At 39.7% G+C, this 26244-nt stretch overlaps 1 protein-coding gene across 4 annotated transcripts in view; it reads right to left on the reverse strand.

Moving 5' to 3' along the window:
• tshz1 (teashirt zinc finger homeobox 1) overlaps positions 1-26244 on the reverse strand; it is a 195146-nt gene that overhangs the window by 934 nt on the left and 167968 nt on the right. Inside the window, exons 3-4 of one of the 4 annotated variants that reach the window (XR_004634325.1) lie at positions 10344-10454; positions 8482-8566 (exon numbers count right to left, since the gene is read on the reverse strand). The exons of 1 other annotated variant lie outside the window; for it this stretch is intronic. Coding sequence is in view for 2 of the 3 variants with exons in the window: in XM_034705065.1 (XP_034560956.1) it covers positions 15116-18465 (3350 nt within the window). In the remaining variant the exon portion in view is untranslated. Of the gene's footprint in view, positions 1-8481; positions 8567-10343; positions 10455-13837; positions 18466-26244 lie in introns of those variants that run through there. 2 more of the 4 variants (XM_034705065.1, XM_034705064.1) reach the window with 2 other exon arrangements.

Genomic DNA, 26244 nt, shown 5'->3' on the forward strand with positions numbered 1-26244 from the left:
GTCTTGACTTTTAAAGCAGGAGTAAGACAAAATAGAAATCTTAATTCACCATGTGAGCTTTCTACAGAGAGCTCAACCACATCACACAGTCTAAGCTAACCCAAGTGGAAGTGGACCTAAAGATTATTTTGTTTACTTCAGCAGATTATTATTTTTAGGACTAAGTGAAACAGTTTTTGAAACCAATCTGTCATAACTCAAATGCTTTGATTATTCACAACCAACATAATGATTCATAAAAATCCGACATATATTGGGATTTGCTTTCAGATTATTTGGCTACACTTATCCTTGAATAAAGGCTGTATTCAAAGGCAGTGCTTCTCTGCCTGGTGTATATTTTCCTACTACTTTCGAAAAAAGTGATGACTTTTTTATGCTTTCCGTCCCAAAAGCTCGAAAAAAATTAGGAAAAAAAAGCTTTTGGGTATTCTTCATCCTCAGCCAATTAATTGCATAATAACTTGAAACTCAAGGAGCTGGTGTCATTAAATGTTTTAAAATCTAATATGAAAGACTTGAAATGAAGCAGATCATTTAGGATGTAGCTGTTTTTGGTGTATGGTTACATAACAGCCTCCTAGATAATTACTCTTTCAGTGACTTGGGAATTGTACTTTGGTTGTCTGTGTGTCTGTTTGTAACTTTGTGTTTCTTGCTGCTAACTGCAGGTCTCCCTACAAAAATGGATTTGTAATTTCAATGGGACCAACCTGGTTAAATAAATTTAAAAAAAATCTAGAGAAACAAGTGAGTGTTGAAAGAGTGAATCACCAATGAGCTGATTCCACTTTAATGCTTATACATTTAGAGATTCTTAGAGGTCAGCTTAACCAACAAAAACATACAGTAGTGTTTGTCTACAGAAGAGCACACGTCAATTATTTGATAGAATAGAATTGTCACTTCTTCGAAAAAAAAAAGAACAAGTGCTTTTTCTGTATGAATCTATTTATCCTGAAGAAATATGAAGAATATCTAGTTGTCATTTTCTGATTTAAAGAAGTATATTTTACAAGGCAAAGGTGGGAAAACACAATACATGTGATACTGAATATGTTTGTTTCCTTACTTGGTTGACTACAGATTTTCTGCTTCTAATGGCTGAAAGTAAAATAATTAAATCCACTTATTGTATTCATGCAGTAAATAGAAATACTTTGCACACATTCTAAAATCTATTTTCTGAAATATGAATTACACTTTTCTGATATAGAGCTTTTTTTTGTTGACATAAATAGATAATTTACTGTCCACACAGGTTGAAAAATGTAAATTATTACTCCCCCACTCTTACAGATGGCTTATTTCTGCCTCTAATTTATCCTGATGGGAGGCAGTTGAATTATATTTGCTTTGACTTTCTTGTCAGCCACAAGTACACAACGCATCCTTGTTATGTTTGAGGTTAATAAAGCAGAGTGCATCATGTGGATAACGGAGCACAACATTTCACCAAAGAGACACTAATTCAAACGCTTTATAATAAAAAAAAGACAACAGAATATTCCAGGTGTCAGCATTTGGAAAACCTTCCAAAAACAAATGGACGTATCTTTCCCACCGAAATGAAAAATGGCAGCACATAATAACCCAGAGTGATGCTAAGCTACTTAATGTAAATTCTGCCCTGGAGAAGAAAAACTGTGCTCTGTTTGGTTGACCGGTACAAGGACATACACACATCATAACAATGCAGACAGAGAGGAGCAGGAATTAGCAGGAAATCTGTACAGACTGAAACAGAGGTGGCTGAAAATTGATTTCAAGTTCTGTCAGTGACGGTGAACACAAAAAGACATCTCTGCACAGAGAAAGCCTCAAGAAAACAAAAAGTGTGCCATTAAAAGAATAATAGGATTATCGTTTCTGTTTGTTTGTCACGGTGGATGAAGAAAATTATAGTTAAGGGAAGAGCTTAGAGCCACATTGTTATCACTGCTTTGAAAAAATGAGCTGCAGACACACTCTATTAACATATTCATTTAGTGCTTTTGAAATGCACCTTTTTTTAATTAACCCTAGTGTAACAATCGCTTAATATCTGTAAACACTATGACACCAAGGGCAGCAAAATGAACACTTTTTAAGTTACCGTGCACAACTGAAGAGGGGTCATCACACTGTGGGAAGTTACACAAGACTGAGTGATCTCTGAGTAGGAGGGGGGAAAAAACACAGTGAGGGCCAACTGTCAGTCACAAGGTTGCAGGAGCTTAGTTTGTTTGTTAGAGTAAGGAACAAAAACAAGGAGAAGACAAAAGCGTCAGGACAGGAAACTGTTGTCTTGTTGGTTTGTTGTTTATTCTCTGCTGGTGGCTTCAGAGGGTGACAGGGACCTCGCCTGCCACAGCTCTGAACCATCCCGTCTTGTTTCCTGGTTTCTCTTGTTGTAATTATGCTGCAGGACAAACTTTATGGGATGGGTGGTGGTGGTGGTGGAGGGAGGTGAGAGGGGGTTGTATATAATAAGTGTGATTCAAATCACAATGTGGTGCTTCAGGCTGGAGAAGGCTGGTGGCATGTAGGTAAAATATGTTTCAAAGTATGTGAAGATGGAAGGAAGATTTTTTTTTCTTTACCACCTCTGTATAGAGTAAGAAGTCAGTTTTAATATCATATCACTCTGAAACATTGAAGATTCAATTAATTTAAAAAATGTATTGGATCTATTGAATGTTTACCAAGAAAAAATGTGTTTGGGGAAACTTAAAACACTAACATCCTGCTTGTCTCAAAATTGAAGCTTTCATTTTCTCTCACTTTTACCATCTAGCTGAAGCTTGGCTGTCTATTTATGTAGCTATTAGCTAAAATCCACAATTTAAATAGTCTAAGTTAATTACTCCCCTTCAGAAACATTAAGAAAAAAGAATATAAGAGATGACCTTTATCCACATGCCACACCTATGCAACACCTTACCTTTTAACACCATGGGAGCCTTCTGGTTAAAAAGGAAGCTAATAAAACACTGTATCTGTTTATTTGATTCTTGAACTAGCAATGTGTTTCGAGATACAGGTCAAAACAGATTTTCTGCACTCTGCTGAATGTATTCCACATTATGTGTTTATGTTTTTATTAAAATTTTTGATTGGCAAGGCAAGTTGAGTTATAAAAGCATCATTCATACATTAATGAATGTAAAGTGCTTTACAGAGTTATTAACAGGCCATGAAATATATAAAGGGTACTAGGAAGCAATTAAGATAAATAATTAGAGGAGAGCATAAGTGATAGAGCACATGTGAAGGCAGTAGTTAAGATGTTTGAAGACTTGTTTTAAAAGAGCTAACAGACTGAGAAAACTTAAGGCGCTCTGGAAGTTTGTTTCACAGGGTGAAGAAACCTGTCCCGTAGGGCCCGAGGGGTCAGAATGCTTCATAATGAGCCAATGATCTGATGGGTATTTTGGCTCCAGACAAGTGCTTTACAAACAAGGATCAGGGTTTTAGAATGTTTGGTTTTTTTTTTAACACGCCTAGGTGAGTACTGGTGAAATATATTCTATTTTCATGGTTTTGGAGAGGTCTAGTGACAGCATTCTGGATAAGGTGCATCTGTCTGGTCCAATGATAATACAGCATGCAAAGAATAAAACTATGAACAACTTTCTTAGTCTCCTAAGATCCTGATTAGGTTTGACATTGCCAATTTTGTAACTATCTTTAAGTGGTTGGTAAAATTGTAGTCCATAATTACACCACGTTGCATGTGTTTGTGTGTTACATGATTTGTATCTCATTCATTTCACTCTGGGCTTAAATTAATGAAAATATAATAATATTATGTAAAAAACAGAGAAAGAGAGTGAAGAAAAAAAGGATGAAGGCTTCCACATGTGCAGATTTAGTTGTCCACACAAACAGCTCAGACAATCAGTTTTGTGTTGTATTTAACACAGCTGTTGAAATCCTTAAATTAAGAGATGCTTAAAGAAAGTGCTTTTTTAAATGTTAAGTGTTCTTTGGTTTAGGAGTTTCCTTGATGGCTGATGGAGGAGGGAAACAAGATTTGGAAGGGGGAAAAAAAGTGCTTTCTTTTTATACCAGATTGGATTCCCAGGCTATCACAAGTTTGAGGCTATACATTGATTGAATTAACAAGATTAACTTGTCCTGCACTTTGTTTTAACACAAGTAATGCTGACTTTGTGCAGTGTAAGTATCTGTTACATTCTCAAGGTTCCTTAAAAGTGTTAACTATAAAAGTTAGCATTCACTCCTCCTTTACCCTGCACTCTTCTTGTGTTTCATTCGGTGACTAAAGCCTTTTTGTAATGATATGACTAATGTGTTAGAACATGTCAGTGTTGTTTCTTTTCAGATATCATTTGAACCAAGCTGACAGCTGCCAATCAAAGCTCTCTGATGTCTGTCAGCGCTGCCGAGTCATTCTACAGCTCTACCGACAGTTGGTGTTTTAATGATGATCTGGAGTGACAGATGTACAGATAACGAACAGACAGAGCAGTGCAAATAGATTTTCATCATACTGAGACCTTCTTGTTGTCATCATTACTTTCAATGATAATCTGGTTTAATGACAGACTCTTTACATGTAGCTTCAAGGGGAAAAAATGGGTGCAGAAAATATGGAGCTATATACTCTTTCTTACAGCTGACAGTGTGTCTGTTCTCTGTGACTTATGCCCCAAAGAGGATGAAGAGGATTAAATAAGAAGAGATGAACACTAGCTGTAACAGACCTTTTGATGATTCCTCTGGTTATTTACACAGAAAAATTTGTCTTAAATCAGGCAAATGTTACAGAACTTATAAAGCTTTTACATTTTGTGCATTGGTAAAAGTTTAACATTATATTAATGATGAAACATATTGGTTGCCATGCTGTTTTTGTTTGTTTTATATATTTATGCCTTCAGTTTAAGCACCTGTTTCTGTGCTATTTGGTGTTTTGCTAGAAAATAAAGAAATAAAATAAGTAAAAGAAAAATGGCATACAGCAACTTGGTAATTTTGGACAAACAATCCCAATCTCTTTTAAAATGCAAAATAATTGGCTGTGACCCATTTGCGTCTTAAAATGATTCAGATGTGTCACAGATCCTCTCTTATCTCTCCATCGTTCACACAGATGGCTTATTGGCTCCTCTGACTGGCAGTTAGACTTCGATGACATGACAGGTGTTGTTTCATTCATTTCTCTGTTCCTTGTTTTCCTCTGTTTGGACAGAGAACAATAATTGGATCGATTGAATCCAATATCTTTTGACTCTTTTTTTTTTCTTTTCTCACAGACTCATTTAGCTCTACTTTGATTTCAAACTGTTGCTGCCATTTGGTCATTCTTTTGATCTCAGGATTAAACATTTTGTCTCAAAGAGGCATGAAAACAAGAGACTGTTTTTCAAAGGGGTTACCACCTCAGAATTTCAAGGATTCATGCACAAAAGTCAATTTCTTATCAACTTGGGTCAAAAAATACTTTTCATATATACATACCTTTCAACTTTCAAAGCCATTTTGAGCTTTATATAAATAAATATCTTTTTTTTCAGGGGGATATTCTTGTATTACTGTCAGCACAAGCGGCCGAGACACAGTGTACTGTATAACCAAACCTGTGGTATTCTTAGGACTGCTGCGTAGCACTTCTTGACATGTTTGATGTGTTTGCACGTCTTGGTGTGATGTGTGTGTACATCAATAACTCTGAGCGTGTGTGTGTGAGTGAGTGTGTGTGTGTGCACAGTTAGAAGGGGGGCATCTTCCTGTGGTGCTGTCTTGTCGCCGTGTTTCTCCGTGACAGGTCTGATCAGAAAGTGATGACAGCCTATGATTGTCAAAACCCCCGTTGCTGAGTGGCAGCTCTGCGTTTGGCTCAGCCTTATTTTCCACTTCCCTTCCCCCTGGTTTTGTCACATCTCTTTCCCAGCCGCCGTGGGGTTGGTTTAACTCAGAGTGAAGGTAAGAAGAGACTTGTATTTGCAGCGTGAGGAACTCAATCTCGGCGTGTTGTGTTGAGGCCGTTGTAGATGTCACGCGTTAATACTCCCACGGCGGTCCAGGAGCGAGCCGGGTAGTGACAGTGTGGGAGTTAAAGCAGGAAGTCAGAGAGCTGAATTTGGTGTGTGTCAAGACAAACAACATGCTCCTTTGCATTGTGTGCTGGACAGGTATGACAAGAGCAATATGTGTTTCACTGGAAGGATGCTCCAAACCAAGAGCTTCAAATGGTGCTACTGGAGATACTTTCCACAATAAAGTTCCTCTTTTATTATGAAAGGATTGAGTTCTGGTAAGACTCCAATTCAGGAAAGGACTTTAATAGAGATTACAGCTGGCCTTAAGTGTTGTTGGGTATTTTTCTGCAAGTTGCAATGTATTAAGTTTACGATTTTAGAATAAGTCCACCCCTCATAATAGGTTCATTCAATTAACTTTTGTTAAGATGAATTTTGATTTTTCAGAAAAGTGATGGAGTTAGATTTTATTGCATGAAAAAAGTTGGTTTAAATGCTGTAGTAGCTTTGAAGAATGCGCTTGGACATGTTTCATTATATAAAACCGGCATTTAACCCACATCTCAACAGATACTGTCTTGGTAACAAGTTAGTTGCCAGGTTTACAAAAAGTTTGGATCACAAATTTTACACAAATATTCAGGAGATCCAGGAAGAAAAATGGTAAATTGGTATGTGGTTTCATTCTCAGAAGTAATGACAATACAAGAAGTTTGATGCACAACAAAGGTGGCACTGATACCCCAACAAAATGTAATTGATCGACAGCGAAAAGAAGAAGGCAAACTGACTTGGTGTAATTATGAGAGCACTAGGAAACTACAGAAGTAGAACATTTCAGCGAAAACTGAAAATTTCCCCTGCAGTGGGTCCATACATTGCAACTCTCACTACAACTATAGGCTGAGGTGGACAACTGTTCCAGTAGCTAACTCTACCTATCAAAAACAGAATGTACCAGAAAAAGCTACAGAGCTGCACGGCACTTAGGCTAAAGTGCTTAAAGCTGCAGTTCCACCAGTGTCCACTTGAAGCTAGCTGCATAAGCACTGGGAGCCACATGCACACCCATTCAATAAAGCCCATCTTTACAGCAGAATTAAACATTTTAACAGCCTGGTTAAAAAAACTGTTTCCAGAAACCAATGGGAGACGTCACTGAGACAACACCCATGTTTTATACATATCATGATTGTCACAGACCCCACTGCTAGCTGCTGAAACTTCAAAGAGCCCACAAAGAACATGACATCACCAGAAAATGGCTCCTTTGTGCATATGGTCTAAAGCTGCATGTAAGATTTTTTTTTAAACTGGAAATTGCAATGCAACTGTTGCTGTCGCTTGTGGTGGTTCCCTTTAGCAACAGAATATACAGCGAGTTCTGAGATTCACATATTGTAGAGTATGATTTCAATCAACAAGAGGCACATAGTGTAGCTAAAGCTCAAATCTGACTTCTGTTACTTTTTTATTGCTCAATTTAACCTTCTTTTGTTTAAGATGGATCTACTGCTTCATGCTCATGTTCAAAGGAAATAAGAAAAGAAAAGTCATGACAGAATAATCACTCACATCTTAACATATTTGAAAGACAAAGTAAGTACGTCATTATGACCCAAAAAGTATGTTTGGGAAAAACAGGATCTAAGCTTTAATGACGCACAACTACCCTTTTCAGCCACAAAATAAATATCTCAAATTTAGTCTTCTTGTAGATTTATAATGGTCTTAGATTGGTTAAACTCAGATGCAAAGACTCTCCGAAAGTACACAGCTCTTTGGGTGTGTTTTTGATTTAAACTAACTCATCATGAATACAGTTTGGTGTAAGTGCTCTTTCTCCTCCACCAACCTCCTGTCATTTTTTCTGACTGTTTTCCCCCCAACTATAATCATATCTGTTGGATATGAAGATGTCAAACTAATGCTAATGATAGTGATATAATTTGAGGTCATAACTGGTTTATGTTGTGAATTTAGGGCAGAAGAGAAGGAGAGGAAAAGGCTTGGTGTGACTTTGCAGGGATCGAGGATACAACTTCCCCTCAGTGGAGATGTTAGGCAAGGCAAACGTGACAGGCCAACATCCATCCGCCTCCTCAACTTGTCTATTTATATGTATATTCATATTCATGAGCTATTGGTCCATGGGCTGTTGGCGATGCGTTTAGCGTTATTGGAAACACAGAATCTCAGTCCTTCCCCCTGGCGACTGACAGAGAAAGATTGCAGTGCCCAAGTGACGAAGGACTGGCAGGGCCTGGTGCTAAATCATCGTCCTGACATGGGCAATGAAAGCAGTATCTCATCTCTGTACTTGTACTAAAAATGACTCCACCCTTCACTCTGGGCATTAAGTGGATTGTTGGTTTTCCTATTAACAAGTCTCTTACAGACGTTTAAGTCTCTGATCTGTTGTTTGAAGTCGGAGAAAGAGGAACACAAATGACATATTTACACTTCTTTCTTCATGACTATTTCAAACTTTTACCTTTATGCCAGGCGTGCACGGGAACATTTTGGCGTGAGAAGCAGAGTGTTCATGCATCAAGCGTGGTGGCAGTTAACCTTTAAGTCTGCACATAATTAAGAAAACAGAAAAATAAAGAGACTCTGTTATTATCAGCGGCTGCAGCGAAGAGGCAGCCTCATTTCCATACCACTGGACACTTACTAATGCTGTTTTATGAACGCACTCATTGTAAAGATGTTACATTTGGAAATGTACATCGTGAGACATTATATCTGTGTACAAAGTAAACAAAACAGTAAAAAAAATAAACAGTTATAGAGGTCAATGTATATTAAATAAAATGGAGTCTAAAGGACAAGGTATCTATATTGTGCAGTGATATTTGCAGACTATGAAAGCTGAGATTAATACCTTTTCTGTTTGTAAACAGGTTTGTCACGGTGCAAAATGCACAGACACAAATGTTGCATTGGGCCATGAGTTATTGTGAACGTCTTGTTGAATTCGTCCCCTTTCACAAGTGATCTTCTGAAATTTTCTAAACTTGCCTCAAACTAAAACGTCTCATACATCTGTAGGTTTTTCAGATGTTTTCACCATCGGAAATAGTAAGTTTGTTTTGGTGCTGGATGAGGAGAGGGAATAAACTCTAATGGTGACTGTTACAAGTGGGCTGAAGTTATAGTTAAAATGACAATCACAATTAGTTTGATCAATATTGAGATGCCGATTATTAATTATTCCTTTAACACCATGGAGCCTCTGACTGCAACAGAGATCTTAGCCCAAAAAATCACCAGCGAGGTAATGCTCCATTTTAATCCCATAACTGAGTTTCTCCACAACAATGAGTAACAATCCTGCAAGAAAAACATCTCTAATGAAAGTATTTTTAGAGATGCACTGGTATTAGCCAGAAGTATCAAAATCAGTATTTCGCAGGAAAAAATAGTTCAGAACATTTCTATTGTAAACAAAATAAGGACTGATTATGTATTGAAATGTTCTTGACTAAGCTACCTTCAAAAATAAAACTTTTATTCCCAACAGAATTAATAGCACTGAAATATCACATTGCACTAATTTGAAACTTTTCTGCTCATAATTATCACTTAAACAAATTCCTCCATTTCTTTAATTGATTTCTATCTTCTTTCTGTTTCTCTTCATGTCTATTCCTCTCCCTCCTCCCCTCTCTTCCTCCCTACACTTCCTCCCTCAGTTCTTCCTCTCCGCTTCTGACAGTAGAGCTGCACATAAAGACACTGCTACCTTTGCATAATGTGGATGCTCCTTCTGTAGGTCGAATGAAGCTCCTTCGACATGTGTCAGAAGCTTGCCGTGTATGCTTGGACTAATGATGGCACAGCGGCCAGCCCACTGCCCCTCAGCATATGCCCACTCTCACATACTTGTGCAAGAGTGTGTGTGCGTGCTCAGGGGGTGGCAGGGGTTCGTCATGCTGATTAAAAGCAACCCTCCCCCTCCTCTCCCTCACAAAGTCCCTCAGAAAAAGACAGCAGGGAACATGAACCACTGTCAGGTCGGCCCAGATGAGGACACAGGATCCATGTCACCTGAATTTACCGGCCTAATATGACAGCCGAGTTGTGATCCCTTGTCTGGGACGTGTCACGTTTGCAGAGTTTTGGTGCTTATTCTCATGCAAATGATGTCAGGATTGGACAGAATGTGAATGAGACTCGTCACACTGTCCAAGGGTCTAAACCAAAACCACATGACAGTGGTTTTCTCGCACAGCTCAAGATGAAATAAATATGACATTTGACATTCAAATCTGGCAACTGATACCAGGAATAGTTCAAAATAATGAGGAATTTGTGAAAAGAACCACGGCAGCATGAGTGTAACCTATTTACCTTTTCTTAGGTCCTAAATAGCACATTTCCAGACTCCAAAAGAAACGTGTGGAATGCTATGGAGGCAGAAGGGGGGGAGCGGCTAGCAGGGTCGAGTGTCCTTCCTCTCTCCTAATTTTGTGATGAAAAAAACATTATGGACCATTCCAGAAACATACAGAGAAATTAACCTGACATGTTTAAATTTGAAAAATGTAATTCAATCAAAACTTTTAATTACTTTGCGCTTGAGGGGAAGTTAACCTTTGCTGCTTAGTGTGTGATTTGATTGTTTGTGTAATTTAAGGTTACATTTATGTAGTTTTGTGAGGTAGTTGTGGCAATTTCTGCGTGCCTTGGGCTAATCTTCGGAATAGCTGACTGGCTGCTGCTACCTAGCTAGCAGTAGTTGTGTGTTGTTTACATAGTAAAGTAAAGAAATGTGCTTTATTATGATGTTTTCGCTTACAGCTGTAAGATTGAGTGTATCCAAACGTGTGGTGGCTTTGGTTAGGATTTAAGTGCGTCCTGTTTGTTGTTCTGTATTTCTTGTTTATGTTCATCCACAAGCAAAATGCTGAAAGTTTGCTAGGCTGTTATCAACACTTATATCTTGTATCGGTATGGATATCAGTACTGATAACTGTATCGCTAGAAATTCTTTAGGAAAACATATATGAGCGCAACTTCAACTTTTTTCTGGCTAAAGCTCAACTGAAAAAGTATTCAGTATACATTATATTGGCAAGAGGATGGAATCAAACATACGTCCTTTTCCATCTGTTTATCCCTGTAGTGGAAACCTTTCTTCATTATTGTTTAATCTGGGTCTGATCTATTGATTAAATAAATAAGATAACACAATGATTCCCTTCAAGTATCTACACAAAACTGAGATACTTGTGTATAAATATCTCAATATTTCAGACATTTTGACACAACGGTGACAGTTCCACACATCACACCTGTGGCCTCTGCAGCAATAGAGAGAAGCTTTGATAGATCCTAAAAGACACTATCCATTCAGCACGATGGCAGCCATCATTATTCTCAAAAGAATCGACTTTGTCACTTCTCCATTCTTCAAGCGCTTCTGCCTCGGCCTGACGAATTATGTTTTGTGTATCTTCCAAAACAACACCCATTCCTGACAGGTACACAACACTTTACACGATGGTTCTGACTGCCTGCAGATCTCAGCAGGGACACGCGTGTCAACGAGTGATCGAATTGAACTCTCTGTCCATGACGAGATGTCTCAGGTGATTTTAAACCTTCAGTTTCTTGTCAAATCCTTCATTGAGGCCTGATGTTTTTTTTACAAAAATTTAAGGTGCTATATTGTTTTGCTGTCAGAATGTTGGCAGCAGAGAGAAGTGAGTCTGCCACCTCAGGTATATTTACCTGTAATGTGAGAAACTGGATGGTTCACTTTTGAAGATGCCTTAAACCTCAGACACCATCAAGGAAGAGTTTTTTTTATAACTAATAATTAGGGGTGTGAACGTCCAACATCAGCCAAATATTATTCATATTTAGTTAGCATGCCAGACTTTATGTGAGAAGCACTCACTCAGGTAATTGTTTACTCTCCTGCAAGGGAGGTTATGCGATTGTCTGATTTTCAGCAGACTTACATAAAAAACAACACTGGCCTAATCTCCTTGAAAATGGTGGGATGGTGAAGTCTGGTCAGAAGAGACGTACATCACATTTTAAAGTAGTTTCAAGTCTAACTAAAACAGTATCATTAATTTATCCAACTCAAGTAAAAAAAGTCAAATCTGACTGAAAATTGGCAAAAAAAAAATACAAGCCAGTACAAGGGTATTTATTGAGAGTCCTATACGTTCAAATTTTGATAAAAGATCAAGACATGAAAGCATGCATCAATTCATTATTAAGTGTTAACAATCCTAACCTTAATACTTATGGCACTTCAAGCCAACAGGTGTAATGGTAGCATCTATAGAAATGATCTTTATAATCGGGCTATGAATGAAAGTATCTGTTACACTGGGCGGCTGTGGCTCAGTGGGTGGAGTCGGTTGTCTTCCAATCTGAAGGTTGGCGGTTTGATTCCCAGCTCCGGCATTCACATGCCGAAGTGTCTTTGAGCAAGACACTGAACCCTAAATTGATGTTCAGCGTTGAGTGAACATATTATGTTATACTACACTACTTGCATGTGACAAGTAGTGTAAAGCGTGGTTTGAGTGGCTGGAAGACTGGAAAGCGCTACATAGGTAGAAGTCCATTTACCATTTATAGCAGTTGGAGTTGAACAGAGCAGTGACCAACAGAAGGTCTCACAGGAAACGGTAAAGGGGACAACAGAGCACCGGGTCAATTCCGGAAATCCTTGCTTGAGTACACCTGATACTCCAGTCACGAGTATTCAAACACTGCCTGCACTATCTTGTAAATCTTGCTGACATGCAACATTTCACATATGTGCAGATGTTGGTACTCAGTAGAACAGCTTTCAGCTACTCGAGTCTCTCCATGTTGATTACTATAAATGGATAACAGACTGCATCACAATGTCTCCTGTCATAAACAGCCTTTGGTTCAACATAAGATTCATCTGGCTGTCTTGTGAGCCTCGGCTTACCTGCTAATGGTGATGACACAGAGCCAATTTATTTGCTTCCTTTAAAGTAAACAAAAGTCAAGACAGAGCAAAGACAACAAAGAGTCCCTGACAATGTCATATGTGCAGCTTTTTTAACTGTGTCAACAAGGAAAAGATTGTTTGTATGAAAAAACTTCATAAAAAATGTATAGTATCATATTTTATATTTAGGAATTTGCTGAGATATTGAGCCCAAAAAGAGATGTCAATCACAGCTGGGGCTGCAACTAACTGCTTTTTCCTGTGCTGATAATTTACTCCACAATAGATTTTGATTCCTCTGTAAATTATTTAAAGAAAATATTTAAAAAAAAAAAAAAAATCTTGAAAGACAGCCAGTCATGTAGAATGGGTCACATGAAAAAGAAGTTTGAGGTTGCAGTCAGAGGCTGCAATTGTAATTTTCACTGCAAGTCTGCACTCTAAGTCTGTGTGTTTTTAGACACTTCATTGTGTATGTAGTTGCATTGCATTTCTAGCAAATTTGTTTCAAATGAATTTGGGCACATTTTTGACCTTGTGCATGTGACAAAGCACCATCCTCCGTGTAAAATACCTCTCTGCATTTTGTACGAGTATATTGGTTGCACAGGTGTGTAGGATGCAGCCCACTTTTAATATGAAAACAGAAAAAGGTTGGCACCTTACACACTGAATTTTACAGTGTATATGTTGATCCTACTATTCCTGTTGTGTGTGAAATGCATCAGTTCTCAATCTCTTTAAAGCATTTCAGCTTAACAACCTTTTGAAAGTGTTTTATTTTTCAAAAATAAAGTTTTTTCCTCAAAATATTATCATATAGAATTGTGAGAATCAAAGAATCATTGCATCAAGCTGAATTTCATGCAATCCAAAAATTAATCAAACAACACCAGTTCAATCCAGGACATGGAGTTTATTTTACAACTGAGAATAAAAGAATGTCATACTGAATAATTCGTGGGTGATAAAACCTGGAAATCTATTTTTGGGTGAGAATTATTTTTTTTAATGTTATGTACAGTACCATACATCAAAGAAGATGCCAGTAAAGTTCTGTCATTTTATGTAAACCACACTGAAGGACCAGCTTTCTACTAAAAAAGGACATAGTGGTCCAACAATATTATGTAGTTTTATACAATTTCCCCATATTTGTCTAGAAAAAAACAATATAAAAATGCACACAGTACAAATTATGTTGAAATGTAAAGAGCAAGATATGTTAACATACATGTATACATACTTGCCATTATTCATACAGTAAGTTTTAAACTTCATTAATTATACAACTGCAGCTTCACAATAATAAAATTGGTAGCCTACAAACGCAAATACTGTACATGTTGAAACAGCCAGGAAATTATAGTTACTACAGAAACACATATGCTTACCATTTTTAAGATTTTCTGTTTTTTATGTCAAATAAAGAATAGCATTATTGTTAGTCCTCCAAGATGCAATGTTGCTCAAGGGAATCAAGACTCAAAGGGGTGATGTGTTATGATTTTTTCACATTTCTTCATCAATTTACCCTTCCTTAAAGTGCTTAACCATCCACACATTTTTGAAATTCGACTTTCACATGGCTGCTTTTTTCTCAATATTCCTTCATATAAACACCAACAGATATTCACAATTTCTTTGTAACAGGGATACCCGTTTTTCTCATCATGGTTGAAATTTCATGACACACAATATGCCTACATTTTACAAAGTAACATGCAAAACAACAAACTTTTGTATAAATTATATGCAGGTTGTGTTGAATTTATTTATCTAAAATAAAAACTTCAAATAGTGATCAATATAAGAGCATGGTCCAGTTTTAAAACAACAGATGGTCATTTCCCAAAGGCTCAGTTAAGATGCAGTGCATTAGAAAAGCAACAATCAGTCAGTGACTACATAGTGCCATGGTTGCTGCATCATTTTTGTAAGTTTGTATTACCAAAAAGTCAACTTTTACAACATAGCTTTGAGCCTCAGCAATGTAGAGTCTCATCAGTTATGGATAACTCAGTAAATACAGTATGTGGTATTAAAGCTACCATGTTTTCATTACAATATGTGTCATAACAACAACACTTGATACAGTTGTGGCACTATCTAAAATGACAGATTGTAGCTTAGAGATATAGTGCAACAGTAAACTGTCATGCTATCAGCTTTATCTTCATTGTTTGTCAAACTTTTCCAATTCTTTCACAAAGATAAGATGATCCTCTGGTGACTTTCCATGTGTTTTGCAAAGGTGCAATTTGATTGCATGTTTGCTGGCAAATGTCCGATTGCACAATTTGCACTGATATATTGCGCCAGTGTCCTCTTCAGTAGGTCCAGAGGAACTGAAATTCTTTTCCTCTATTCTGCTGACTGTTTGCTGCTCTAATACATCTATGGAAAGCTTTGAGAGGTCCTTCAATGTAAACCCAAGATGGGTCTCCAAATGGTGAATGTAAGAGGAGGGAGTCCTAAACTGGGAAGCACAGTCACTGCACAAAAACAGTGGTTGGCCAGATTCAATGTTTTTCAGGAACTTTGTGCCTCCTGTACGCTTTAACTGGTATTTCACGTTGGCCAGCCAATGGGAGATAGTAGTCATGGAAAGACCAGTAAATTTACAGATGTGAACCCTTTCTTGGGGCCCCAAGTCACTGACCACAAACTTTCCCTCTGGAGTCTCCCTTAGACTCGAGGCAAACTGGGCCTGGAGAATTAGGATATGCTGGGGATTCCAGTTGGACTGTCTGCCTTTCCGTCTTTGAATGGGAGACAGATCCTCCAAACTGTCCTCAAAAGTACAGCCATCAAAATCTGATTTTTCAGACACAGAGGAAGGGGTCGTAGACTTTGGTGTCAGACGACCGGTCAGATTTTTGACCATGTCTGAAATGTCCATCAAAGCATTCTCCCGCAAAGGCAAAGATGAAGATTGTGAGAAATTTTTGAAGGCAAGTTTGCTGTTGTTAACACTGCCATTGCTGTTTAATGTACACGTACCCTTGGGTGAACCTATGTTGGCGTTTTTGGATTTGGTTAAGTCCATGGGCTGATCATTGTCACCATGGTACTGACTCTCAGGTTCTGGAGACTTCATCTGAGTGGAGTTGTTGTTGATCTTATACAGCATCGAAAATGGGTCTATGAAGGGGGTTGCTACTTTTGAAGCTTTGCCTAAGTGGTTGTTCATAATAGACTGCAAAGCACTGAGAGGGTTGACAAGGGGTTGTTCAGGTGAGTGATCTGTGATGATACTGAAGTTATTGCAGCCATTGCTTACGGGCCTTTTTGGTGATTCAACTTCACTCTTTATCTGTGTCTCTGCCTTAGTCTCTGTCTGCTCTTCTTTGCTTTTTGAAACAATCTGTTCCTCTAATGCTGTCATCTTCATCACCTTCAAGGCAGCATCTGGATTGGGTGAAGCCCGTTTGTCCTTAGGATTTGGCAATGGCGACTTAGCAGACTTGCACTTATTCTCAACCAGATTTTCTTCCTTTTCCTTCTTTACTACAGTTTTTCCTGTCACTTTCTCAACGAGCTCCTCCATGGCCAGCACATTACTCTTATGACTTGGAGGTGGAGAGGGGCTGTTTGGTGAGTGTATCAGAGTGCTTATGTCTGAGGACAATATCTTTAAACTGTTGCTGCTAAACAAAGGTTGAACCGGTGCGCATGATGTTATGGTAGACTTAAAAGATCCATGGAGCTGGTATGCGGCATGAATGCTAGGGTATCCACCCCATGTTGGTGTGCCGGTTTGAGCCTTGCTGATTGCACTTGACACCGTATTCTCCAAAGACTTTAGGATGTCCAGTCCTCCTTTTGGCGCCTCTTCAAGGTCTTCTTCTCTGAGATATTGGTAAGATCTTGTCTTTCGTGGCTTCTCAGCTTTTTCTGTAAGATCTTCTTTCTCTTCTTTGATTTTTCTCTCAGAATCCCTAGTTTCCAAGCCATCTTCCTCTGCCTCTTTATCTGTCTTTTCTTCACTTTCCTCCTCAGGGCTTGCAGGCTGCAGTGGGGACTCTGGCTGTGACTTCTCATTTGGTGCTGGAAGTCGTGTGGTAGTTGGTGGTAAAGGTATAGACTGAATTTTTTCCTCAACAACAGGGTCAAAGACCAACTGCTTACCCTTTTTGGAGGCTGAATTAGTTACTTTGAGAAAGTGCCCTGTGACCATCATATGGGCTGTCAGTTGTTGCAAGGTGTCATGCGAGCTGCCACATTCCATGCATTTGAGAATTTGTGCCTTGCGAGCCTCAAACTGCCAGGTATAACTTGCCCCATTTTGGTAACCATATCGATTGTTTGGGGTAACATAAGGATTTGCCACTTTTTGGTCTTTGGGAGAGTCTCCTAGGTGCATACCAGATGAGACAGACTCAGGCGAGCTTGGGGGTAGCATTAAGTCTTGAAATGCTCTTTTTTTGGTTGGGGGTACCAGCTTTGAGGTAAGGGCTGGCATTGGTTCTTTGAGAGGCACTTTCTGATAGTGTTTTGTTTTTATCATATGAACACTAAGGTCTTGAAGGGATTCAAAGGAATGGCCACAGTACATACATTTAAGAACTTTCTGGGCATCTTCTTTGCCCTCCATCTCCATCAGAGAACGCTTACGTGGCTTTGACCACTTCTTGCTTCGATCATCCTCTGTATCCTTATTGTCGTCACGATAGTGGCCTGTTTCGTTCATATGCACCGTCAGGCCTACCAGAGTGTCATAGGCTGCACTGCAGTCCTTGCACCTGAACTTGCTGGCACCTGTAAACACAGGGCCATAGAGCTTATTGTTTTGCCTGTAAAGCTGAACGGTGCTGAACAGACTTGGCTCAGGAAGGAGCTGGTATGGGGTATGCTGCAGGGTTTTAGCCAAGGCTGCCTGATGCCAGTCATAGGCTAATCCTGCGCTGCCAGAGCCTACACTGGTGCCACTGCTGCTGTTGCTTGAAACTGTTTTGGTGGCAGTGCTGCTGGTGGTATTATCAGTGGTGGCTGAGGCGTTGCTTGAGCTACATCTGCTCTTCACATTGGTGTTGCCTGGGCTGTGACTGTTTAAAAATCCATTGCTCCCTTTATGATTGCTACCACTATTCCCATTGCTCGCTGTGTAATTGTTCCCATGTTTACTTTTAAGCATGTCGAGAGCAATGCTGGACCAGGAAGCATCAGAGATCAGGTTTGCATAGACTGCTTTCATTTGTGCCAGACTGTCCTGTAGTGAGAGGCCATTGATGGACTCTGTGCTCTCTCCTTGTTTCTCCACAATCTTGTCATTTTCACCTAAGGAGGATGTGGTTTTATGGTCCACCAGTTGATCACTGGTGGTGCTGAGAGGAGACGCATACCCAGCATCTGGGTTTGTGCCATTGCTGAGAGGAGAGTTTTGGCAGCTGAAACGATCTCCTGCGTCCTCATCATCATTGAAGAGATAGTCTGCATCTTGACCATCCAGGGACAGGCCATCATCTTGCATATGTTCATCATCCTCAGTTTTATCCACCTTGAATTCATCATCAGGTCCATAGGCTGAAAAGAGAGAAGAGGAGAATGTAACTTCAGACACATTTTGTGCATTTATTTTGTTACATTAGAATGGCACCAACTATGCATCTACCACCCTTAGTATATGAATGTGGTATGGGTAATAACCCTAAAGAGATTGTTGTCAATAGTCCCAGCAGAGGACACAGGTTTGCAATAATAAAGTGGCAAACATCCATATCTTGACAATGACAGATAGTCCTTTTCATTGCACTGCCTAATGAAGCTACTGAACACTGCAGCTCACAAAGGGTGCAGAGCCGAGATGAGCTACAGAAGTGTTTCTGCTTAGTTTCAAAACTAAAAAACAGGCACATTTTTAAATTGCACAAAGGAAAAATCCAGAGAATACATGAAACCTATTAATCATGAGAGAAATAAAGACATTTCTGTCTTTCCACAAATGAGAAAAAACCCAGTTTGAACAGGGAAAATATGCCTCATTTATTGCTCTGTTTAAAACTGACTACATGCACTGAGTTGTAATAATAAATTAATAAGACACATTTGCTGGCTATATGCAAATGTTGAATACAAGACTTGTGTTCTTATCAGTAAACTGAAATGAGAGCAGCATATAGCCAAATAATATCCAGAGGGTATTTCATTTTGTTGTATTTTTGCTGCTATATGGTGTCTATTGATCTATTCGTCCAACATGCCACACATATTATGGATTCACAAGTAAGAGATAGTGGAGGAAAATGCCAGCTCTATCTGCCTTGCCAAGGCATGGTTGGCTGGAGTCAACTTGGCATCGGCTGTGGAAGTCCTCACAGCGTGATGCAAGGAAACGGCCAGTGGACATGACAAGCTGTGTTGTTACTGCCTGTGCTCCCTGAGTACTCACAGCTTCAAGTGTGCCATTTTAGAAGAACAGAGAGATTTATAGTATCAATGGAAAATGGCTGCCCACTTTCTGTAACTGTCTACAAATTCCACACATCATTTGTTCGAATATCCACATTATAATTTGTTTCATCTAAAGATAAAAATGAGAAATTAAACGAAAGAAATAAAAAGAGGCAATGTTTAATATGATCCTGGGAGCAGATTAACAGAGAGGCATTGAGAGGGAAAAAAATCGGGTTAAATATGCTAAGGCAGCTCCCCCAATCCATTCCTCGCAAGATGCTTGTCTGAAGTGCCAGAATCAGTCTCCAGTGAGGAGGCAGATGTGCTGTCAGCTTCAAACAGCATGTAGCTCTCTATCCCATAATCGGAATGGACATAATACCTGATGTTTGTGAGGTGCCAGTTACTGCTGCCTGGGAAAAGCTGGAGGTCCAACAGCTGCCACTCTCTGCCTTGTATGTGTGTAAAAGTGTGTGTGTTCGAAACGTGTTCAACATCCAACCTTTTTATTCTCAATCAAACTAGTCCTGTGCAAAGTTTGCTCTTTGTTTTAAGGTTTTAATTTAACAAAGGCCACAGTTAAATCATTCACTTTTGTTAGCCACTAAATTAGTAGATTTTCACCTTTTGCTGCCTAGCTTTCTGTCAACCCTTCTTCTTATTCCCTATTCAGATGCAGCCCACTGTAATGAAATAAATGCAAAACTACACCTATTCAAAGTCAATGTGGTGAGAGGAGTTAAAGACAAAGCAGCTTAGCTGACAAAGTGAGAGAAACCTGACAGCAGTACAAACACAAACACACACACACACACACACACACACACACACACACACACACACACACACCAACACTAAATCCTACTCTTTCCCTGCTTTCCTCTGTATGTTGCCTTGACAGGCATCAGTGTCAGGAGTGTGTCAGTGTCAGCCCGAGGTGTCAGTGTCCACACAAACAACCCTGCGAGGAGGTGGGAGGGGAAAGCAACAACAACAAACACAAGTCAGCCATTTTTTCCTCCCTCCTCCTTCTCCACCATCTGTGTCAGAAAAGCTGTGGGTGCCACCGCCGGCTAATAAGGCAATCAGAGATGGAAAAGATGCTGACACTGCGGCTTTCCAGCGTCACTCAGAACAAAAGAAAAAGAAGAGAGGGAGGGAGAGAGGGATGGGGAGGGGATTAAAACGGGGGTGGAGGGGAGGAGGACTGGGGAGAGGTGTCTGTTGTGGTTGTCAGTCAAAGACATAAGCCCACTTTGTGCTGTCAGGGAGGATATGGGAAAAAGGAGAAGTTTTTGAAAAGAGAGGAGAAAAGATGTGTTTAGGCCAGGGAACAAGAGATGTGTTTGTGTGCAGGTGTGTATCTTGTAAAAAACACTACGGAAAAACAAGTTTAACAACTTACAACTAACTACGTTTTGGATATGAAGCTGGAGAAGGCTGAGAAATTTCACTCATTTTTGAGTTTGACGGGATTTGTACAAAAGGTGTGACTGATTACTTGTATGGGCTTGTGGGTGTGTGTGTGAGTGTGTGTGTGTGTGTGTGTGTGTGTGTGTGTGTGTGTGTGTGTGTGTGTGTGTGTGTGTGTGTGTGTTTGTGTGTGTGTGTGTGTGTGTGTGTGTGTCAAGTGTCAGTGTGTGTCAGGTGCATGTAGGGATGCAATGTGGCTGGTGGGGGGGAGCAAAGCCATCTGCTGGAGAGGAGCCTGTCACTATTGTTGTGCCCAGAGTCCAGGATTTCCTGCTGCAGACAGGTGACACCACAGTGGGACATTCCCCAACCACACACACACACACACACACACACACACACACACACACACACACACACACACACACACACACACACACACACACACACACACACACACACACACACACCTCCTCGAAACAACATCTCTCCCCAAAGGCAGGAAGCTGTGTGAGGTCTACACACATAATCACAAAGACAAACACATATACTGCCCCTTGTTTTGGTAGTTTATAGGAACAAAACGAATAAATTAAGAATCCTCTTTCATATGGCAAGGTTGTGAAAATGATTGGTTCGCACATGGATCTGCGAAAACGACTGAAAATGTTGTAGTATGAATGCCAGGCCAGTAGTCAATGATATACCTTTATGTATTATGTATGACTTTTATTCTGTATTTCTAGTATACACAGAAACAGAAGACATTTTCAAAAGATTCTTAGAAACTGGGTTTAAAGGTTTGTAATTTCATCTACCCAAAACAGTTTTCCCATAAAAGAACCGCCAAAACTCAACAATAGTTAACAATTTTCTATTGAATAGAATTACGTGTAGACTGCCCCTTAAGTATGACTTTTACCACAAAATAGGTCTTTTAACTGGTTTAAAGCGATAATAAAGACCAGATGAGACAACTCAAGTATCCATGGCAAAATCAACACAAACCTGCAGTACTACACTTTACACACAAACACACAAAACAAGCACTTCCTCTCTAAACCTTCTTCATTTATTCATGTTGTCTCAGAGAAGAGGGCAATCCTGGCTCTCATTTGCAGTGCTAATGTCCAATTCCGCCAGCTTTCACCGTGCTGATTTACCCCGCGTGGCCAAGCACTGCATTTGGAGCAAGTTTCCCTCACACCGTTTAGCATCCCTTCAAAATGGGAGCTCCGGCGTGGCAGTCTTATTTCTCTCTCCCGTTTCGCTTTGTCACCGGCCCCTCTATTCCCTGCCACTCACCTCTGATGGCTTTAGACAGGCCTGATCAGTGTGTGTCATTGACCTGTACGCCGTGCATGAGTGTGTGTGTGATTCAGCAGAGAGAAGGCTGTAAATAAAATGACATTATTATTTCCTCTGTCCTACCATGTAGAAAAGCCAATTATGGTAATGCTTAGTATGTCAGACAATCTCTGTTTCTCTGTGCTCTCCCCTGTCCTCTTCATTCTTGCTCTTTTTTTCTCTCTAAGATAGTTGCTGCTGTGGTTTCATGAGACCTGACACTCACTTTGGACAACACACTGAGGCAAACTGGCACAGACCAACAGTCTGCTCTCAGCCAGATGAACACTTTGAAATAAAAGAACTTGGACTGCTGTCAGAGGAATCATTCAAGGCTAATATATATTTGTTATCAAAGTAGTGTAAAAATAACAGTACAATTTAAATGGCAAACAGCCGAGTTTGTCTCTTCAGTTTTTGTACTTATTACTTTAATTTAGGAGTGAACTCTGATTTAGAATTGGGGGTGTTGCCAAATTTTAGTGTATAGTGGTTAACACAGAAATACAAGTCTCTCAACAGCCGTACTCCTGCATGAAAACATGCTGCCACAGACACCAAGCATTAGCTAAAGTCTAGCCTCTTTTTTGCCTGACCAATCCTAGGCACACCTCATGGCTCACCCTCCTTTCCCTTATCTCACATGGAATGGTCCACCATATGGCACGATAGCTCTAGGGCTTCTAATGGCTTGTGTTATGTACAACCTTCTCCGCCTCCAAGACTCTTCCGGATGTGGGTAACAATGCATCCAGTTTACAATCTGCTCCTCATGCTGGTGGTTACTTATGCAAACATTTTATATTTGACTTTTTTTACTGCCTTGAATACTTTACAAGAGATAAATGACCTTTTTCCTAAAGTTTTTGATTGTCTTTAGGGCTTTCCCATATGTTCCAAGTAATATGCAATTACTCGAACTCATATTATGCTAATAGGCTTTCTAAATGGGTCACATAGACAATGCATTTTACCTCTGGCTCAGCTTCATTAGGCCACTATAAGTATGGTGTGTGCTGCTCAGAGAGTAGCTCAGTTATGGGTGAAAGAAACAAATCTGGAGAAGTGCAGCATTGTTTTTTTTAAAGAAAAGAAAAGACATTTTCCTCCTTTCGTGCTCTGCCTGTTTGTTCCAATTTCCCGTGAGCCAGTTTTGACGCAGCATGACAGTGACTGTGGTCTATAAATCACCTTTTCCCTGAACTGTCAGTGCTTGCTTGTTCTTAGATGAAACAACAGCCATTAGCTCATCGCCGGCGTGGATTCCAACCCTTTCTGCTTGACTTTTTTGCCAAAACCCTCCACACCCAACAACTCCACATTGCTCTTGTGCTGCACACACATTTCAAACCATCTGGTTTGCTTTTAGGCAACGAAAAGATAAAGCATTACTAATGCTAATTAAAGATGATGTGAGTGAGAGTTACTCAATCAGTGCCAAGCACTGATCCAATGTAGGCAGCGACAAACAGATGTCATTTATTAAACAGATGATCTTCAGAGCAAATATTGTCACTCTCTTTACCCCCTAAAATGTGTTTTTATAGGCACCTAGCACGCTTCATGTCAAATTAAGATCAAATAACAGATTTTTTTTTAATAAACTTAGTTTTTAGTTTTTAACCTTTGGGGACTTCACACTATTTAGATATTTAAAATGCAAGTTATGTGGTTTAAAGTTTGTTCAACCCAAGGGTTTCCGTTACTTGGCAGACAATGGTTCTCTTAAAACTACCAAGCTAACAAAATAATGTTTTCAACCTTTTTCATAGATGCCATCTTTTGAATTCACCTGCACTGCCCCTGACAGTAGAGCTTCCTCTGACTAAACAACAGCTGCTCCCATCGCCTAGCAACAACCACTTGATGGATGACCCCTAGGATGGATAATTACCATAAATCACTATGGTTGTGAGGAGAACTGAAGCAGGAAATCAGTGAAAGAAAAAACAAGCTGAACCACAGTTGAAACTAGTGTGCCTGGTGTTTAGGCTAACCTGGTCTCTCATGATTTGTTGAATTGTAGTCTGCAGTGTTTTTTTTGGCTTGTAAGAGTAGTTAGCGACCCTCAAATGTAATACAATTTTAAAGTTTACTGGATATATCTTTTACTGTTTCTTCAGAGTAGCCAGATTTTTAGACTGTATGAATAGAGGTTGTAAAATGAAACTGATGAAATGAGTCATGGCATGAAACCTGTCCTGAAGGAGCGATGAGAAAGAAAACAAAGTGGGCAGAGGAAGGAAGAAAGGAAACAGCCAAGAATGAATGATGGCAACAATGATGAGTTTAGTGCAGCAAAGCAGACGGAGGAGGGGGTTGGTGGAGAAGAAGCACGCAGGGGAAGTGTTTACAGCCTGAACACACAAATATTTATGCACAGTGTGTCTGAGTGTGTAGCTAAAAGACAGAAGTAGTTGGTGAGGGGAGAGAAAAACGTAAGAATAAAATAGGAAGAAGATGAGAGGCCAAGGGGCTAAAACAGGGTCACAACCTAACCAGTTCAGTCTGGCCGAGTCTGGTTGCACAATAAGCCATCAATCAACCTTCTCCACTGTGTCAGACCTCACCTCAATTCACAGAGGCCATCCACTTTGTACACTGCCAAGGAACAAAACATAGAGAGGGAAAAGAGACCGAGGGAGGGTCGAAATATCCCCACCAGTGTACACACGCATACACACCGCTCCACAGATCCGATCCTCCACTCTAAGTAGGAAGGAGGTTCCCTAAAGATCTGCTCACAACAGAAAACAGCGAAGTGAAGTTTAGTCACAAGTCTATGCTTAACATTTTGTTCTGGAAGTTTTTGGACTTGTAGCCAGGGGCATGCTGGCACTGGTCAGTCACTGTAGCTCTTAATACCTTCTTTTATTTGCTCTTAAATGGACTGTTGCCTCTAAAAATACTTTTTTGTTTTTCAAACATTTTACATAATACACTCAGCTCACAACAAAAGATAGACGGTAGAATATATATCCCCACGTTTTTTGTTGACTCACAGGCTGCTTAGCCACTGTGAGCTAACTGACTGCTTCCCATATGGTCTAGCGGTTTGGATTCCTGGTTTTCACCCAGGCGGCCCGGGTTTGACCCCTGGTATGGGAACTTCCGTTTGGGGCCGCAGTCCATAGGGACTTGGGTCGCAAGTTCAAGTCCCAGTATGGACGAAGCTTGGCAAGTGATCTGGTTGCTGGTTCACTTGCCTGGGTACTGCCAAGGTGCCCTTGAGCAAGGCACCATACCCCCAACTGCTCAGGGTGTGCTGGTTGATGGCAGCATCCTCACTCTGACATCTCTCCCACAGTGCAAGTCCATTGCATGTTTGTGCATACAGTTGGCTTTTGACTATTCTCAGTATTTATTCTCAAAGATTTACATACATCAGTCGAAGATAAGCTTACGCCAGATATTAGCACAGTTATATATACACAAGTAGCTTACCTATTTGTCTCTAAAAGTTTTTTGAAAGACTCAGAGGGTTAGCTACACTACTCAAAGCTAGCTAACTGCTCCAAAGCTAGCCAACCAGTATCATGCTAAGTCTACTGAGTCCTGCTAGCTCCCAAGGGTAGGCCTACTGTAAATATTTTTCTCTTTGTTTTTGTGTTGTCATAATTGCACTCAGGTAAGTGTGTTACAAGCATTTCAGAGCGAAATGCTATAAAGACCCTACGTTCCCTGTAAAAGTAACTACTTGGCAACAAGTTCACACGGTTTACTCAAAACTTATTCATTTAATACCATGGATATCTGGATAATTATCTTTTATGAAACCGCTTCTATTTCTTGAATATGGGAATTAAACTGGTCAGTGCAACACAGCTAATATGATGTATTAGCTTTCTCAATTTTAATACCTTTAGTAGGGTCATGTTAGCGAGCCAGTATCAGATACAGAACTAAACAGTCTGATCTAATACACATCATTTTGTCTTTCCGGTTAACAACATGTCATCAGCTTTTCTCCACCTTTTACTACTTTTTGGCGAGACATAAACAAAAACAACACCAGTCTGAACATGAGAGCTCAAAGTACTTTCTGTGAACAGGATCACAGAGACCTGACTTACATCCTTTTCTGGAACATAAACACAGGCAGACAAAGAAATCATAACTTTAAAAACCATGAAGTCACTTCAGGGAAAT

The sequence above is a fragment of the Notolabrus celidotus genome, chromosome 16 (genome assembly GCF_009762535.1).
Source record: "Notolabrus celidotus isolate fNotCel1 chromosome 16, fNotCel1.pri, whole genome shotgun sequence".
Taxonomy (NCBI): Eukaryota; Metazoa; Chordata; class Actinopteri; order Labriformes; family Labridae; genus Notolabrus; species Notolabrus celidotus.